Raw genomic sequence first — 17,717 nt, 5'->3', positions numbered from 1 at the left:
CATTTTGTTTGATTCCTCACACTAAGGCATGCTCATTCTTTAGACAAGATCAGATACTACTTTCATGTTACAATGGTGACTTTGAGGAGTGGAGATTTATTTTGATCACATGACGTTTGATGGGTGATACACTTCTCACTTGTGCTTGATCTGGAGATACTTATATTGAAATATAGTTCACTCATCAATGATGGATTTTTGAGATGACAAGTTATACCAGACATATACTTTCCAGAGGTTATCTTAGATGGGGTATGGTCATTCTACATTTTCACCTATGTTGGGTTATGATTCTCTCATCCGTGATTAATTCTGGAGGTGTTTGTTCTATTCGAAGCCCACCCATTTTGAGAGGTTGTATTCATACTGGGACATAATCACCTTGATGATTTTTTACATTGAGACTAGACCTTTTGTTTATGATTGTTGCTTTCGATAGATTATAGAGATGATGATACTTTAGGTTTAGGTTTTTCAACATATCTAGTTCGATTTGGATACCCATTTACCTAATGTTACACACACAGACATTCATACCTTGAATTCTTTTCCCTTATGTCCATCATGTCAAAGCCTGATCAATATTAAGCCTATCCCATTTCACTATTACACATTGACCTTATCCTACTTTTTTTTTATTAGAGGATGATGTAGACTAGTCCCGGGTTTTTTGGTCAAGTTTTCATATGCTTTTTAGACTTTAGGTTCAACATCTTCCATGATAGTAAAGCTTGTTAGATTGTCAATGTATTTATGATGATATTTTTATTCTAATAGTTGACATATCATGTCTTGAACTGTTTACTTTTTAGGTTTGAAGTCTTGGTTGGCATATTTATAAACTCTCAATTTTGTCTTCTTGGAACACGCTATTTAGAGTGTGCTCTTATTTGTCCTTTGTTATCTCATTGTACACTTAGTATCATTTTTCGAGTTGTTATTAAGTCTCCATTGGTGGTCCACTATAACTCACCCGATCACTATTTTTGGATCTCTTTTGGAAATATATCTTGCAGGGATTATGTGGATCCCTAGTGTGATAATTAGTCACCTCTATTTTTTTTTTATTTTTTTTTTAAGTTTAGGATTTTGTTTTGTTTTGGTGAGGCCTTATTTTGTTAGTTTTGTTGACTTTTGTGCATTTACGTTTGACCTTTGTTTTCCCATTGCATGATTGTTGGATTGGATGAGTATTGGATTGATATTTTGATCTTGATTGCATGAATTGACATATTTCGATATTTGATTGTATGTGATTGTTATTTTGATTTTTTGATACATGTGATTGTTTTTTTTTATTTATTTAATTTTTTAGATATGCATGTGATTGACATTTTAATTTATAATTTCATGAGTTTTGATTTTTATTTTATTTATTTATTTATTTTGTGTGTGCATGAGATTGAGTTTTAGATTTTTTTAAAGTTGCATGAGATTGATTTTTAGTTTTGAAATGCATGAGAATCAACCTTGATTTTATTTTTTGCATGTGATTAGCTTAAATTTTTTTTAATGTGTAATTTATATTTTTATTATTAGTGCTTGTTTTTTTTTTAATGTGAGATCATATGAGCTTGAAGGCAACTTGAGAGAATATTCTAGAAGGGACATTTTTTAAAAAAATTAAGAGATCTTGGTCTTTTTTGGAAGGAATTTTGAGTATTTTGAGGGAAGTAATAGAATAATTTTTGGAGAAAATTTTAAGTTAAATGAGATAGTTTAAAAGTCTCTAGAATTTTTTTTTTTTAGAAGATTTAAGAAGCTAAAATGGGAAACTATAAGATTTCTCTAGAACTTGTCTTGGCCATTGAAGGAGTTTGTGAGAAAAGAATTCTCTAGAATTTTTGGAGAGAGTTGAGAGAGACTAGATAGTGGAAGACTTGTTTGGCTAGTGAGAAAGTTCTCAAGAGAGATAAATATGAGTGAAGAAAAGAACGAATTCGCAGCCACTTTAATGCCATATAGTATTTGATTCATGGAGAGAATTTCGGCAACTTGAGATCTATTGGTGCTCAATTTTATAAAGTGGCAGCAGGTGTGTTTTAATGGAGAAAAGTTTCAGTAGTGTGGAGATCCGTGAACATTGGTAAGAATGCATTCTATATTTGAGTAAGAAATGAATTCTAGTGGCATCCATGAATGGTTCTAATATGGCAACTGGTTTGTGGAGTTAAGATTTGAATATTTTAATTGAAATTTCCATGGTTGTGTTGTGATTTTGTGGTGGTTGATTTTTCTTTACAATGACAAAGGAGAAATTCATGGATGGTGGCTGGTTGTGGATGAGCTTTAATAGAAAGTCGTGAATGGAGTTTTTCATGGCCGAAAATGCAAGAGATATCATAAAGAAAAGTAGCCTGGTAATGGATTTTTTTTTTTTTCCTTTTTATGGCTGAATTTTGTAGAGAAATCATGGAGAAAAGTGGCCCTATTAATGGATTTTCATGGCTGAATTTTAATGGCTATGTTTGCTGAATATAATGGTTGAATATTATGTAGATTCAAGTGGAGAAATGCTAAATTTTAATGGTTATGTTTGTTGAATGTAGTGGTTGAATATTATGCAGATTCAAATGGAGAATTGCATCCACTTTGGTGTCATGTTAATGGAAAATAATTCATGAAAGATGCAGCCATATTTTTTATGAAAATTTTAACCATCCTCAGTGAACTTTAAAGTTAAGAATATTTATAACATGTTTGGCAATGATTTTAGAAAACGCTTTTAATTTTTCTAATACTTGAAAATTTTTATCATTCAAGTGTTAGAAATAGTAGAAACGTTTTTTAGAATCACTCTCAAACACACTTTTAACCACTTTGATCCGTGAAGAAACATGAATTCATGGGGACTTTTTTTAATGAGGAAATGACAGCCCCTTTTGTGTGTTAATGGAAGCTTTTAAGTGGAGAAATTGTAGTTGTGTCATTGTTTAGTACTTAGAAGAAAGTTGCAGCTGCCGCTAGTAGAAAATAAATAATTAATAGTGCTTTCTATAGTTGAATTGTGTGGAATTTAATAGCTGAAAGTGGTAGTCGTGTAATGGATCCAAACGGTTGCAAGGTATGAAATGGATTAGTGCGGTAAAGGTTGGTTCGCAGCTGAATCCTTAAATAAATAATTTATTTCCATGTGTTTTAATGATGTTAAAAATGTTTTTATTTGTTCCTAAAATAAAATGAATCCTTAAATTCTGTATTTAAATTTATCTTAGATCAATTAGGTAAAGAAAATTCAATTTTCCAAAAGATAATACAACATATTTCATTCGGTATGCATCTTTCAAAGGTTTTAAAATGAATTTTGATTTTATGATATACAAATTAAGCTCAAAGCTCCAATCAATGGATTGGAATTAATCAGTACATATTATAAAAATATACTCTGTTACCAACTGATTGCAATTTTATGCTTATTGGGTTGTAATATAGACATGTAGGAAAGGCTTCTCAAATTTTATTTTTTTTAAGGATAAAATTTCATCTCTAAATAATTTTTTTAAGATTTATTTTGCAAGTTCCCTGATTTTGGTCATATGCTGGTTATTTTGTATAAGGACACAATTGTAATTTAGCTTAGAATTAATTGATACATAGTTAAGAAAATCATCTAATTTTTATTTTTATGAAAGAATCTCTTTTAAGTATTTATTTGTGAATTATATTGTGAAGACTAATATTTCGCCTAATTAATGTTAATTTGCATGTTGTAATAATTTGGATACCTTTTGAATATGCTTGTGATTTCCTATGACTATTGATTCATATTAAGGATAAATTATACATATTAATTAAACTTTTCTAGATTAAAGTTAGTCATTTGGCCTTTTATGTGTCTATTTATTGAAATATTTGAATTAATAAATTTTGAATTTGAAGACACGATTAGTGCACCTTATTATCTTGAGTTTATTCTTTGTCATCTTTCATTTCCTTGATTTGAGACATGTTATGCATATTTAGGTTTAGCCTTTGATTCTTTATTTTAGTTTATTATCATTATTTATGAATTAACCTCATCTCTATGCAAGCACTATTATATGCTATCAAGGTATACTTTCTTATCTCCTTCTCTCTATTAATTGACATGCTTAATTCTCTGTGATAGATCCATCTTGTTTGCCTTAACTTCTATGTTGTTGTATCTATACTCTGTGATTTTGGGTGCAATGCATATTGTGTATATTATGAGATTGTTGATTGTGAGTTAACTTTTTTGTATTATGGAAGTGTTTCTTCTTCACTCTCTTTAATTATTGATTATTAAATGTGTATGGTTTGTTTGGATATTCCTTGGTTATGCTTTAACTATTATTTTGATATATTTCTTGATTTATTGTATCGATCAATTTACAAATCAATTGTTATAATTATATTGACTTATTTAGTAGAGACCTATTTTAGGGCTTAAAGGGGTGCTACCTTATGAAGCTTTCCCAAAGAGTAATTTGTCCTCGCACTTGAATTTAGTTTTTAAAGACATGCTTTTCCAAAATAAGAAGTCATTTTTTAGGGTTTTATTTGTTATTTTGTTTTCCCTTTAAAAAATAAATAAAAATAAGTGGCAACTCCGATTTTTAAAAAATTAGGTTTTCATTAAAAAACAAGTTTTGTCATCAAGTGGAGATGCATATGAAAAATATGGGTTCACAATTCCCTTGGGTAAACAAAATTTTTCCACTTCCTACACAAATCCTACATCGGAAAGTGACAAGCTATGCAACAGAAAACACATATATAAATACCCTTGGAACATTGATGCAGTAAACAAAAGCTTATGGGTCAAAAGCAATACACCCAAATGAGGCTTGACTTGTTCTTCTTATAGGGTAGAAGCAATATGCCCAATTATAAGGTAGTCAAATTTTAAAATTTTTTTGAAAAAATGAGTTGGAGCAGTTCTTGGAGAACCACCCGATTCATGCAGTTCGACGGTTTGACTAGTCTGACTAGTTGGTTCGATAAAAAAAGGGTTCATCATCGTGAATTTGGTATTTGTTTTATTAATATTATCCAATTGTGTTATATTCTTTCCATCTTAAAGTCTATTCTCTCTACCAGTATGTTTTAAGGGTTTAACTACTTAGATGATGTTTGTTTGTTTTACCAAAGTTTAAATAGAATTTAATTTATCTTAACTCTAAATAAAACTTAATCATATTAAGTATTAGTTAGATGAGGATCATGTTTTAGTTGTTTTAAAAAATTATTTTTAGTATTCAATGAAACGTCAAATATTTTACATTTTTCTATTCAGTCAAAATATTTAAAAAATTAATTATAATAATAATAATAATAAGTAAAAGAAAAGTCAAAAACAAACAATTAAAGTTTGAAAATAAATTAAATTTTACATTAAGTTAAATTTTTAGTGTTATTGCTTTCTATTAAACCTGTAATTAGTGTATTTCTTTGTTGTTAATGTTAATTACAATAGTATTGTTGTTCTTATCGGAATGGGACTTCGGTCAAATAAGCAAATGTAGTGTGATGTTGAGCCTAGCTTGGTAGGGTTTTGGTTGCAACAAAATGTTTTTAATTATTTTTTTTCTTTTACTAAGAAGTATATCTTTTGTTTTGAAAAATTATTTTTGGTGGATAAATACTTGCCCTTTTAAAAGCAATAAAAATGAAAATGTTGTTCATTTTGAAAACAATTTTAAAATGAGTTTTTGGCCTGTATACTGCTTTTTATTTTGAAAATAAAAACATGTAAAAGGAAAATCAACATATTTAGGAGGTGTTTAATAAAACTTAATACTTATTACTTAATAATTTAAGTTGATTTTAAGTTAAATTATCCTTAAGTTATTGAATTAAAACTTATTACTTAATTTTTATTTTAAGTATGAAAGTGATTTAATAAAATTAACTTATAATTTATTCTAAATTATTAAATTGACATATTTATCATCGTAAATTAATGTTATAACAAAATAGGTCAAGTAATAATGGAGGTCGTAAAATTGTAAAGGAGATCATGTAAGTAATTAAGACAAATGAGAATATAAAAAAAATAAAATAAAGATATGGACTTAAAAAAAAAATTATTTTTATTTATTATTTAAATTTATTTTTTATTTTAAGTCATACCATGAAATTATTTTACCAAACATACACTTTTTTTATTATGAAATTGATTCTACTTTTGATATTTCTAGAAAGTTGTCATTTTCAGAAAATATTTCAAAAAATATCTTTATTTATATACTTTCAAAAATGGTTGGTCTAAATTTCTTTGGGTTTGGATGTTTCATGTTTGCCCTCCTTCAAAGCCCATGGGCCCTAATGGGCTTAAACCCAAAGCCCATGGGCCCTAATGGGCTTAAACTCAAAGCCCATACATCTGAAGGAAAAGAATACAAAATAAAATGGAATTTACGGCTTGAAACCGGTTGGTTGGCAGGAAAATACACAAGAAACTGAAATTGGAGACTTTGGACATGGCCGGTTGGTCAACTCTAAGAAAATTGGGGAAAAGAAAATACAGGAAAACTAAAATTCGAATGTTACGGCATGTTTGGTTGAATTTTTTTTAGAAAATAGAGTTTTAGGATAATTTTGTTTTTGTTTTTGTTTTCAAATTTGCATCACCCACCCGACAATTGTAATTGCTGACAACTGCTACCCACTAGGGCTCGTGTCAACATGAGTAACTAAAAAAAGAAAGGAAATCTACAGCTTGCACCTGTTTGGCTGCCAGGAAAAAAAGGAAGAAACGCAAGTGTAAAATCTCACAACTTGTGGGAGCTGGGGATTGTTCTGGAAAAAGATTCCAAAACTCCTCTCTTTTTTCCACAATTTTCCCAGGCAGCCCCACTGGGGCAATGATTCTATAAACTAGGATGAATCTTATTCTGAAAAAGACATGAACATGCGCATCTACCCTTTTTATTGGATGGTTTGTTTGGTTGTGGAGAAAAGTTGACTCTTTCAAGTGGATTCCTCCTGACTTTGGGAAATTTATTTATTTTTCCCTGGGTTCATTGCTGAGTGACCTAATGAATGATGGGCTTTCAGCTTTGAAGAGAGGGATGTATGAATAGGAATCTTTTGACATGAAAAATACGCTTTATTGGTCCAACTTGGACACCACAAGAGGACGATGTTATTCCATTTTGTTGGGTCAATTCCAATAATTTTTCCTTCTCCTTAAACCAATTTTTATTATTGAAACTGTCCCAAATCCTAGAATTTTCTTTATATATATATATAAACATTTATCAATTAGTTTATATTTGTATTTATTGCAAATTTTAATTTGAGTATATTTTTTTTTATTCCCTCATTTATACATGTTATATTAATGGTAGTTAGATAATAAAGCTTCATGACTATGTTTGATTGACGGAATATCATACATAGGATATGATATAGTATCATTTCGTTTATCCTATTTCATGTCATATCTTGTCAATCAAACGTGATTCATGTGATTCAAATAATAAAATATGAATCCTATGATTGTTATGTTGAAATGAATGAATATGATTTAATGAAGAATGGGTCAACCTAGTAACAAAAAATGGGATAAATAAATGGGATATTAAAAATGTTTTATGATGGAATGCAAATGATACTTGGGCTTAATTAGATATCATTTCAAGAATATTTTTTAAGATTTATCCACCAAAGCTTAACAAAAATTTTCTATAGTATTTGAAAAATTGAATTACCTAATTGAGGTGGAATTATTCCAAGAAATAATTTAGATAATATTTTCTAAAACTATTCTTAAAAATTAATTTTTTGATAAGAGTTTTAACAAAAGATTTATGTTATCTTAAAAAATAAAATTATATTAGGAAACTTACGTCTCAAAATAGTTTTCTCAATTTATTCTTCATACGAGGCATTTTGCTCTTATGTACAAATGTGATATTCTCGGCCTACTACTTGTGTTTTTTATTGTTTCTAATATTTTATTAAAAAAATAAATCAAATTTATTCTGAAAAATTATTCTATTCTAATTTTTTTTTAAAAAAAAATTGCTTCTCATAAAAAAAAATTAAACTAATTTTTTAAATTGGAAAATTGTCTTATGTTTTAAACAATAGAAAATTATTTTAAAAGCAATTGTCAAGTAGACTCAATTTCTTAACTATTTTGCTAGCTTAAGGTTTGATTAAACTTAACAAAATCAATGTTTGAACTTAATATTTAATTTCAAGTATGACAAGAAAGAAAAACCTTAGACCAATCAAGAACAAGCTACACAAGTCAATGACGTGTAGGTAAAGAGGAAATCAAGAGAAAGCTTTTATACGTAGATTCTCTGGTAAGGTTAGGTTAAGGTGCTATTCGATGAGGATATAAATATGTCTTAACATTAACCTTTAAAAGTTAAGTCTTTTTAAAAAAACTCATTTTTAGATTATTGATGATTTTTACTAAAAATGAGTTTACTTCATACAAGATTAAAAATCATGTTTAACATGCTTTCTTATCATTAAGAAGGTTTTTTCAATCATAAATTTTCAATTTAAATTAACCTTTTCTAATGTTCCTTAAACATATAATGGTTTTTAAAAAAAATTATATGGAGATTTAATTTATCTTAGTCGTAAAACTTTGTAGCTCAAAAACTTGAGAACTTTCAAAATTATGAAATCAAGGGTGACTTGTTGATTGCCGATCGATTAGTTGAGTAGGGGTATGAGAGGAGAGTTGATAGTGTGTATTGGATTTGTAACTACGATTGACATGTACTACTACTAGTTGACCTTCACCCTCCAAAAAGTGTAATAGCTAGTAGGTGATTGAGAACTTGATCAACCAATTAAGTTACTACTTGTGCTTAATGCCTAGTTTTAGCTAGGAATTCCTATCTAAGACTCTTGGATGTCATTTATGGATAAGTCGCTACTCAAAAATCATCTTATCGTCCAAACTTTCAGTCTTTAGTAAAAGTGTAATTATTTCAAAACTATAAAACCTTGCTCATTGCACCTTGAGACTAGCTACCTTTTCCATTGTAATTGTTTCAAATTTATTGTACTATGTGGGAATATTTTTTAAGTGTTTAAAAAACACTTGTAGAAAAGAACACTTGTATATTTGTAAAGCTCCATTACTACCTAGAAATCAAGTAAGGATCATTTGATTAAAGAATTCTTGGTATAATAAAGCATCTCAAGGCTTGGATTGTCGTGGAATGTTGTACCATGATAAAATCATTGTGTGTATTCCTTTTTCCTAACTCTTTATTATTTTCTTATTCTTGTTATTAGTTATTGATTTATATCCTTATTGTATATAATTTTGTAATTTGACAAAATTGTTAAAGTGACTATAACCTAATCCACCCCTCCTTATAAGTGATTATTATAGGTTTGCTAATTAGATTGATTTTACATAATTTTTTTTACTATAACATAGCGATTAAAAAAACTTTGAAGAAACAAAACATTTACATCTTTATTTTACTAGCATAGAACACATGCACTTGCACGTTGATGATGTTTTCATAATCTAATATTTTTTTTCATTATTATGCATGTATCTTCAAAAGTTTCATTATTAAATAATAAATTTATTATATAAAATCTGAAAATGACATATGCATTTATTTCTAATAGTCATCCAGGTTATTCAATTGAATTGTTTAAATTGAAATGTATTTTGATAACTCTAGATATCAAATTATTTAATATTTAAAAATTAATCTTAATTATGAATTTTTAATAATGGGTAATGATTTGCATTATATTCTTTAAATCATCATTCCTAATGGAATGATTTTTTTAATACAAATTTTAAAATCTTGTTTTATTTATTATTAATAATTAATTTTGTATTAGGAAATTAAATCAATATGTCATATAAGTGGAGTAGTGCTAAGTGATTTAATACTGATTTAGGCTTTGAGGTGCATGCATCTAAAATTCTAGGCATATCGAAAGCGATAAAAATATATTTATTTATAATAATCTAGTCTAGTAAATAAACAAAATATTTATAAGATATATGATATTTGCTTTTAAATATGTATTAAATAATCTTCTATTTATATTAACATTTATCTTATACTAATAATATTTATATTATTTATACCGGATCCCACAGTCTTCTATATAATTTTATTGGTTTTAATTTAATTTTTTTTTTTTTAAGTTTCTAGAAAATGAAAATGGAAAAATATCATCCAAACATATTTTGAGAGTTGATTTATGTTTTTCAAACCTTAATTGTTAATAATTAATAATGATTTATAACTCTTTAAAGATATGTTTATAATTAGTTAGGATTTCAAGTAAAAATGAAAAAGTGAGTGAATAGTGAAGAGAGATGAGCTCCAAAACTTATTAATAAATTTGATATTCTTTCTTCTTTTTCCTATTGCATTTGGGTGTTATGACTTTTCCAATTAAGTGATATCAAAGCTATGATGTGAAAATTGTTGGGACGTCATTTGTTTTTATTTTTGGGTCTGGCCAGCCATACTACCGAACTGTGCCAGACGGGGACATCACAACTGGAATGGGCCAGGACCAGAGTGGCTTCCCCAGGATTCGAACTCAAGACTAAGGTCTTTTCATAAAATTGTGATAGCTTTTTTTTTTAAAAAAAAAAAAAAATTCAAAGAAGAATGACACATCATTCCCATCACACCGGTACTATTAATATATTTTAGTGTTACTATTTTCATAAAGGAGTGGTACCTTTTTTTTTTTTACCAGAAAAATGTGGTATTCTCTTTTCCAAAAGTTATGTTGATGGATGTGCAAGAAAAATTTTAATTTTTAACAAAATTAAGAGAAAATAATATAAATGATTAAATACATTTTTTTAATGAAAAATATATTTTATTTTTATTTTATATAAATAAACAATTTTAAATTTTAACTAAGCAAAATGTTAAATGTTAAAACCACAACTAAGTTTTATCTTTTTTAATTAAAAATATTAAACATTTTAACCCAAAAAAAAAAGTTTAAACCACGGTCAAGTTAGATTTACAAGCAAAAAATTAAAACCATAATCATCAATTCTGATTTTTACATGAAAATTTAAAAATATTAAAAATGTAATAAAATTGATAAAATAAAAAATCTTGTGTAGGAATATAAAAAATCTTATGTCCTAAATCTCTAAATGTGTTCTTATGTATTTATTTTTATATTAAATTTGTTCTCATTAATAATTTATTATATATTATTATTTTATGTTTAAAATGTTCATAAATAATTAAAATAAATAAATATGAAAATATAAAATTGTGGAAAATTTTGAAATTTAAAAGTTTTATGAAGCCAACATATTAAAAAAAAAAAACTAAAAATGTGGAAGTATTATGAAGGAAAAAAAAAAGAAAAAAGAAAAATCATATGACAAGATTGGTTGCCATATGTCAATTTTTTTTAAAAAATATTAATCATAATGGATGATGAGTGATGTAAAAGTACAAAAAATAAAATAAAATTGGAGACAATTGGCTACTGGAATATGGATGATAAGAGTTAGAGGGCAGTTTTGGCATGTTAATGATTTTTTACTTTTCAAGTGCATGTTTTGAGGGTTATTTCCCCCAAAATATATGAACTTCAAATGTAAAAAGTCAAAATTTCAAAAACTTTATTTATTTTTAGATAGCACACACTATTACGTGATTCTCCCAAAATTATTTTGAAGATGATGTTCGGCATAAAGTATCATTTTGAGCCATTTGATAAATAATAATAATAATAATAATTTTAGTATTTGGCAAAATACTATTAAAGATATTTTGGTGCAATAAGGACCTCTCAAAGCATTAAAAGGCAAAAAAAAGAAAAAGAAAAAAAAGTATGATAGATAAATAATATAAAGAATTAAAATCAAAAGTAAGAAGTACTATTCATTTAAATTTGACTCCTAAAATAAAACAATGTTTTGAATGAGAAATCCCCTTTTGATTTATAGGAAAAGTTAGAAAAAAATTATATGCATGTCGAAATTACTAACAAATACACTATATTTCTAGAAGCAATTATATAAGTATAAGATGAATAAAAGAATGGATGTTAGCGATTATATAAATAAATTTACTAAATGCATAACCTATTTATTAAGTGTAGAGGTCAAGTTGACGAGGAAGATCAAATTATTATTTTACTGGCATCTTACCAAAATCATATGAATCATGATCTGTTGGTGACTACATTTTTAGTTGGAAAGACAACATTGATGATGGACAAGGTGTCAACTATTCTTTTAGAGACAGAAAATATTAAACAGTGAGATAGTTTGTTTCATATTAAATAAAGTCTTGTGATGAAGTTTGAATCAAATAGTAGTAGGAGTAAATTGTGAGGGAGATTTTATGATAGGAGAGATAATTGTCCCAATCACACTTCTAGAGGGATATTAAATGTTACACCTATCACAAAAAGATACATATTAGAAGGTAATGTGAAAAATTGGCAAAACACCTAAAAGTAAAGAAAAATCTTGAATCTCAAGAGATTTCAAATTCTACTAATATTATTGATGGAAATTTTGATAAAAAAAATGTGATGTTCTTTCTATTATAATTGAAAAAAAAATGACTTGGATTTAAGATTTTAGATGACTTTTTTTTTTTTTTCATATGTACCCATATACCTATAAGGATTGTGATGTTATTACTATTCTAATGGCAATAATTCAAGCTTTAAAGCCATTGAGATTGGCATTGTGAAAGTGAAGATGTTTGATGGTGTTGTGAGGACATTAAAAATGTTAAGTGTGTTCCTAAATTGAGGAGTTTTAATTTCTTTGGAGAATTTAGATATTTCGAGCTATAAGTTTTCTAGAAAGAACAATATTATGAATATTAATAAAAGTGCTTTGATAGTCATGAAGGGGAAAAAAGTGAAAACTTCATACAACTTAATTGGAAAGACACTTCAGCTAACTATAATGTTGGACTCATGCTGTGAAGAGTCTTATACTAATGCTAAAAAAGCTTTCAAAGTAGAAAAGCACAACAAGATATTGGTATTATGTAAAAAAAACACAAAGATGAGATGATTGAGAGTTTGCTTTTAGTAAAGGTTGCTTATTGGCACATAGATGAGGCTCATTGTAAAAAGAGTGAAGTTATGAAAAAGACAAAGATGATTTTTTTTGAGTAAAATTCTATGAGAATTTGAACTTGACACATGTTTATTATCATTGATTGTGCAATGGTGGCACCATACCCATAAAGGATGCAAAGGTGAGTATCAAGAGGACATGTCCTAGAAGTGGACTGCGAGAATTTGAGTCAAGATGGATATTATTGATCATTTTGATTCAAATGATTTAATTTTTAGTTTTAAGACAATATTTATGGAGCGTAGATTTAAGTAAATTTCTTTATGAGTTTGAATAATATTGGGAAACTATTGGCTTAGGGTTAGCTCATAGGACTCCATAAATATGCGATTGTATATAGGATTTTGAGTAAAAGTGAAAAAAAGCACAAAGTGAAGAGTGATAAACCAAAAGATACATTGAGTTTTGAGTGATAAGATGTTGAGAAAGATATAATGTGTATTTTTTAAGTTTATTAATAGATTTAATCCCTCCCTTGAATACAGTTGATTACGTCAAACCATGTAAATCTTTTATCTTCTTTATTTTACTTTATTTTTCTATTATATTTGAATATTGCAATTTTTCCAATAACTAAAATACAAAGAAAAAGAATCAGAAAAATTGTAAAGTACAAAGAAATATGTTTTGTTTGAGTCAAATCATAGTTGCATTTATAAAGGTGTTAAAAGCAAAAACATCCGTAAAAAGGGGAAACCTTTTGGATCAAAAGATTAACTTAGGGGTAGAGTACAAGATTAGGGGTATTTTCATTAAAAAAAAAAACACACACACAATAACAAACATGGTATGATCTCATATGTTCATATATGATTCTTATCCTAATGTCCACTTAACATAATTCTTCTTGGCCGAGTGCAATCCACCAAATCCAACCAAAAGAAAAAAAGAAAAAGGGAAAGAGTCAGCTAGTCTAATTGCAATCTCTCTTATTCTTCTTCAAAATCAAATGATTTTGCAATCCATTGTCCCTTCATAAATATATATACATAATGAAAATGGGTTTTTTTTTTAAAACATGATTTTCTTTTTAAAAATAAAAGCAATGAATAAGTTTCTTTTTTAATATTTTATTACATTTTTCAAGATACAAGAAATTCTAATTATTTTTTAACTGAATTTTTAAATACAACCCAAAAAGGGTATATAAATTTTGAACCAAAAGTGGGGTGAAAGAATGTTAGTACTTAGTAATACTAGAGATTGAAAAATGAAGGGCGAGGAGCATATAGACTATGTAGAAATAGTAGTTGAGTGTTGGGAAAGGGAGGGACTAAGCCACTCAATGGACACAAACAAAATGGCCACAGCACCCCACACTTGACAAACTTTATATAAATAGCTATCTACTTGTGTATTTATGCTGGCACACACTAGGTCTACTTTCATCATTCCACTACCTTCAACCCCTTTTTTTTCGCCCTTTTTGCCAGATAATATTCCAATATATCCATAGGGCTTTGATCATTGCTTCACCATACTAACTCAATTAATTAATAAATAGACAAATCCACAAATAAATAGGTGGAAGGTATCCACTTCTATAGACAAATCAACCAGCAAATAGATGGGGGCTTTCCACTTACATAGATGGAGGGAGAGAATTCAAGACCTGCTTAATAAGAGACATTTCTTAGGTCAACAATCTTTTCTAAAAAAAATAAAAATATAAAAAATTAAGGCCCATTTGATAATTGGTTTTTTCAAACAGTTTTATATTCTCTAAAAAAAATACATTTAATAATTACAAAATATAAAGCAATTTTTTTCTTAAAAATATAAAATAGTTTAACAAAGTATTTTTTTTCAATTGTTCTTTTATAACGTTTTAAAAAATAATTATATATATATATATATATGATTAAAAATAAAAACATTACATATAAAATTTATTTTTAGTTATTATATTTTAAGTTATCAAACTAACTTTTGTTGTACAAATGGTTAAATTTTTTTTATAAATTCATTTTCAAAAACTATTTTTAAAAAAATTATTCTTAAAAACTATTTTGAAAAACATGAATTTTGGGTCAAAATGACCCATTTGAATACAAAAATATAACTTTTAGGTTTCTTTTACAACTTATATCCAAGTAACATCTTTTCAGTCACGTGGTGTCATATCATCCTCCCACAAAAATGAAACCTCAATTGGTATTTGAGGCTTCAATTCAAAAATAAAATTTCAATTGACAATTAAGATTTCATTTTTTAATTGAAACCTTAATTAATAATTGAGACTTTAACTTAAATTTTTTAAAAAAAATTAATGATATTACTCCTACTTAGTAATAAAAGAACTACTTTAAATATAAGTTTGACAAAGTAGTTAAACTTAGTTTTTTTTCCATAATAGGGCTATTTTGACCAAAAACTTCGAAAACACTTCTCAAATATAGTCAAAATTGTCAAAATCTTTAGATTGAGCCTACAATTTTATTATACTTTAACTTAATAAAAATAGTTCTCTTTTTGTTAATTAAGACATTTCTGACATGACTAGGCAAAGTATCGTACTTTATACCTTCGTCATAATATTGGTATCCTAATCACTATTTCCATAGCTTGATTGCGTTATTCTCATTTGGGTGCGTTATTCTACTTTTGATAAAAAAAAATTCCACATATTGACCCTTCATACTTTTAATCATTGATCATATTTTTATACTATAATCATCTTCTCATTTAATACTTGTTGAAATAAAATTTAATAAAAATATTTGGTAGAATATTGAAAAGTGTTTTTCAATAGCAAGGAATGGCTGTTAGTTAATTTATATGCAATGAGAAGCAAAAAAGTTTTTAAAAAAAATTAAGAATAAAATGGAAATTTAATAAGGTTGAGTGTATAAATGGTTTTATTTTTAAAAGCACTTTTGTAATTTAGTAGTGGGTTCGTTAAAGAAGCAATTTAGGGGAAGACATTGACAATTTCTTCAAGAAACATTTATCATGATTTTTTTTATTAGAAAAGTAAGGCGACTTGAAGGGTTTTCTCTTTTTTAGATAAGATCAAATGAAAAAATACTCAAAATTTTGAAAAGTAATTCAATAAAAATAGATTAAAAAATATTAAAGAATGTAGTGTTTGTTTTTTGGTTAAATAGAAAAAGTTAAAATATTTGACTTTTTTTATTTAGCTAAAAATTACTTATTGATAGCGAACTAATATAACTAAATTGAACCTAATAATTAAAATAAAATTGTTATTAATAAATTTAGTTTAGTTATATTTATTGATTTTAATGAGTTACTTTTAGATTAATTAAAAGCAAAATATTTTGATTTTTTTCTATTTAATCCAAAAGCAAATACCACCTTATAGGGTGTTTATTTTTTTTAGCTTTTTATTTAAAACAATTTACATTTAAACTATATATTGTTTGTTTTTTTTATTTTTTTTCCAACTTATTATAAAATTTTGGTTAAATAGAAAAAAATCATATGTTGGTTTTTTAAATTTTTTAATACTTGATATAAATAAAATATTACAAAAACCAGTAATCTAATACTTAATATTATTAAACAATATTTAGTTTTAAATTTTATTTAAAATTAAATAAAAAAATAAACAAACAAACACCGCATTATATACGTCTTATATATTATAGCAAGATTTTGTGAGTTGTTAATTAAAAAAAAATATTACGAAGCATATTTGAAACTTTCTCAAAGGAAAAAATTTAAATAACTTGATAAGAAAAGCCTTAATGCACAAATCTAATCATTTTTTAATTAAAAATTCTACAATCAGATCTAAATCAGTGACACTTGAAATTGGTAAAGACCACTTTTTCAATTAATCCCAACTTTCTCAATCCTTTCAGAACAATACCAAAATCAAAGAACATATCATGTGTAACTGGGACTCAATCAAATACTCTAAAGAAAACATCACCGCAAACCCAAAAATTGGAGAAGTGTTTTCCTTAATTATTTATATATCTATATAAAAGAGACATTTAATTACACATAATTAACCATGCACTTTCATTCATCATCAATAAAAACATGATGAAATTGGGAAACTTCTTCCCTCACAAAACTCCTAACAAAAACCCGCCCAGAAAAAGTAGGAAAAAAGGAGAAAAAAAAAGGGGGGGAAACCCAAGTGGTGTAGTGTGTGTGTGTCCATGATGACCCCATCAACAAGAGTGGAAGGACAAGGCACCGGAGAGGTGGTGATGATGGTGGTGGTGGTTGTGGTGGGAGCCATTTTCCCTCTCAATCCGCCACCGGAGATGGAGGAAATCATCGACGGAACACGGGAGGCGCAGCGGCCCAGCCGTGTGGAAGCCGTATACCTCTTGAGCTTTCTCCAAGAGCCTCTTGAAGAGGGGATGGTATAAGTAGGATATGGGAATAACGAAGCGCTGGAAGCCTCCATCCTCCTCCTCTAACCCTACTTCAACCGCAAGCCAGCCCTTCTTCACCTTCATCTTCTTCTCCTCCTGCATATTCTTCAACAGAATAAGCCAACTTCCAATACAAAGACTTATTGTGAATAATTGTACCAAGTATAGACCATATAGAATGAGGCCTTCTATATATATACATGAAGGTTCTTCTGGAGAAGAGAATATAAAGTGTACGTGCGAGGGGTTGGCTTGTACTTAATACTTGGAATCATATTTATATAATTATTTATTAGAGAATTTGT

The 17,717-nt window shown here is 27.4% G+C and overlaps 1 protein-coding gene across 1 annotated transcript; it reads right to left on the bottom strand.

Annotated features, from left to right (window-relative positions):
* Positions 1 to 16,969: 16,969 nt before the first annotated feature.
* On the bottom strand, positions 16,970 to 17,717 carry LOC100259386 (auxin-responsive protein SAUR32). Its single transcript, XM_002272578.5, has one exon. It carries the CDS (start codon positions 17,512 to 17,514, stop codon positions 17,203 to 17,205), a length of 312 nt encoding a protein of 103 aa, XP_002272614.1. The 5' UTR covers positions 17,515 to 17,717; the 3' UTR covers positions 16,970 to 17,202.

Source organism: Vitis vinifera, chromosome 7 (assembly GCF_030704535.1).
Source record: "Vitis vinifera cultivar Pinot Noir 40024 chromosome 7, ASM3070453v1".
Classification (NCBI taxonomy): Eukaryota; Viridiplantae; Streptophyta; class Magnoliopsida; order Vitales; family Vitaceae; genus Vitis; species Vitis vinifera.
Note: the sequence above shows the minus strand (reverse complement) of the source record. Positions and strands in the feature narration are given on the sequence as shown.

Coding starts and splice junctions, on each gene's coding strand:
- LOC100259386 (XM_002272578.5), bottom strand. CDS start 17,514: ATGCAGGAGGAGAAGAAGATGAAGGTGAAGAAGGGCTGGCTTGCGGTT.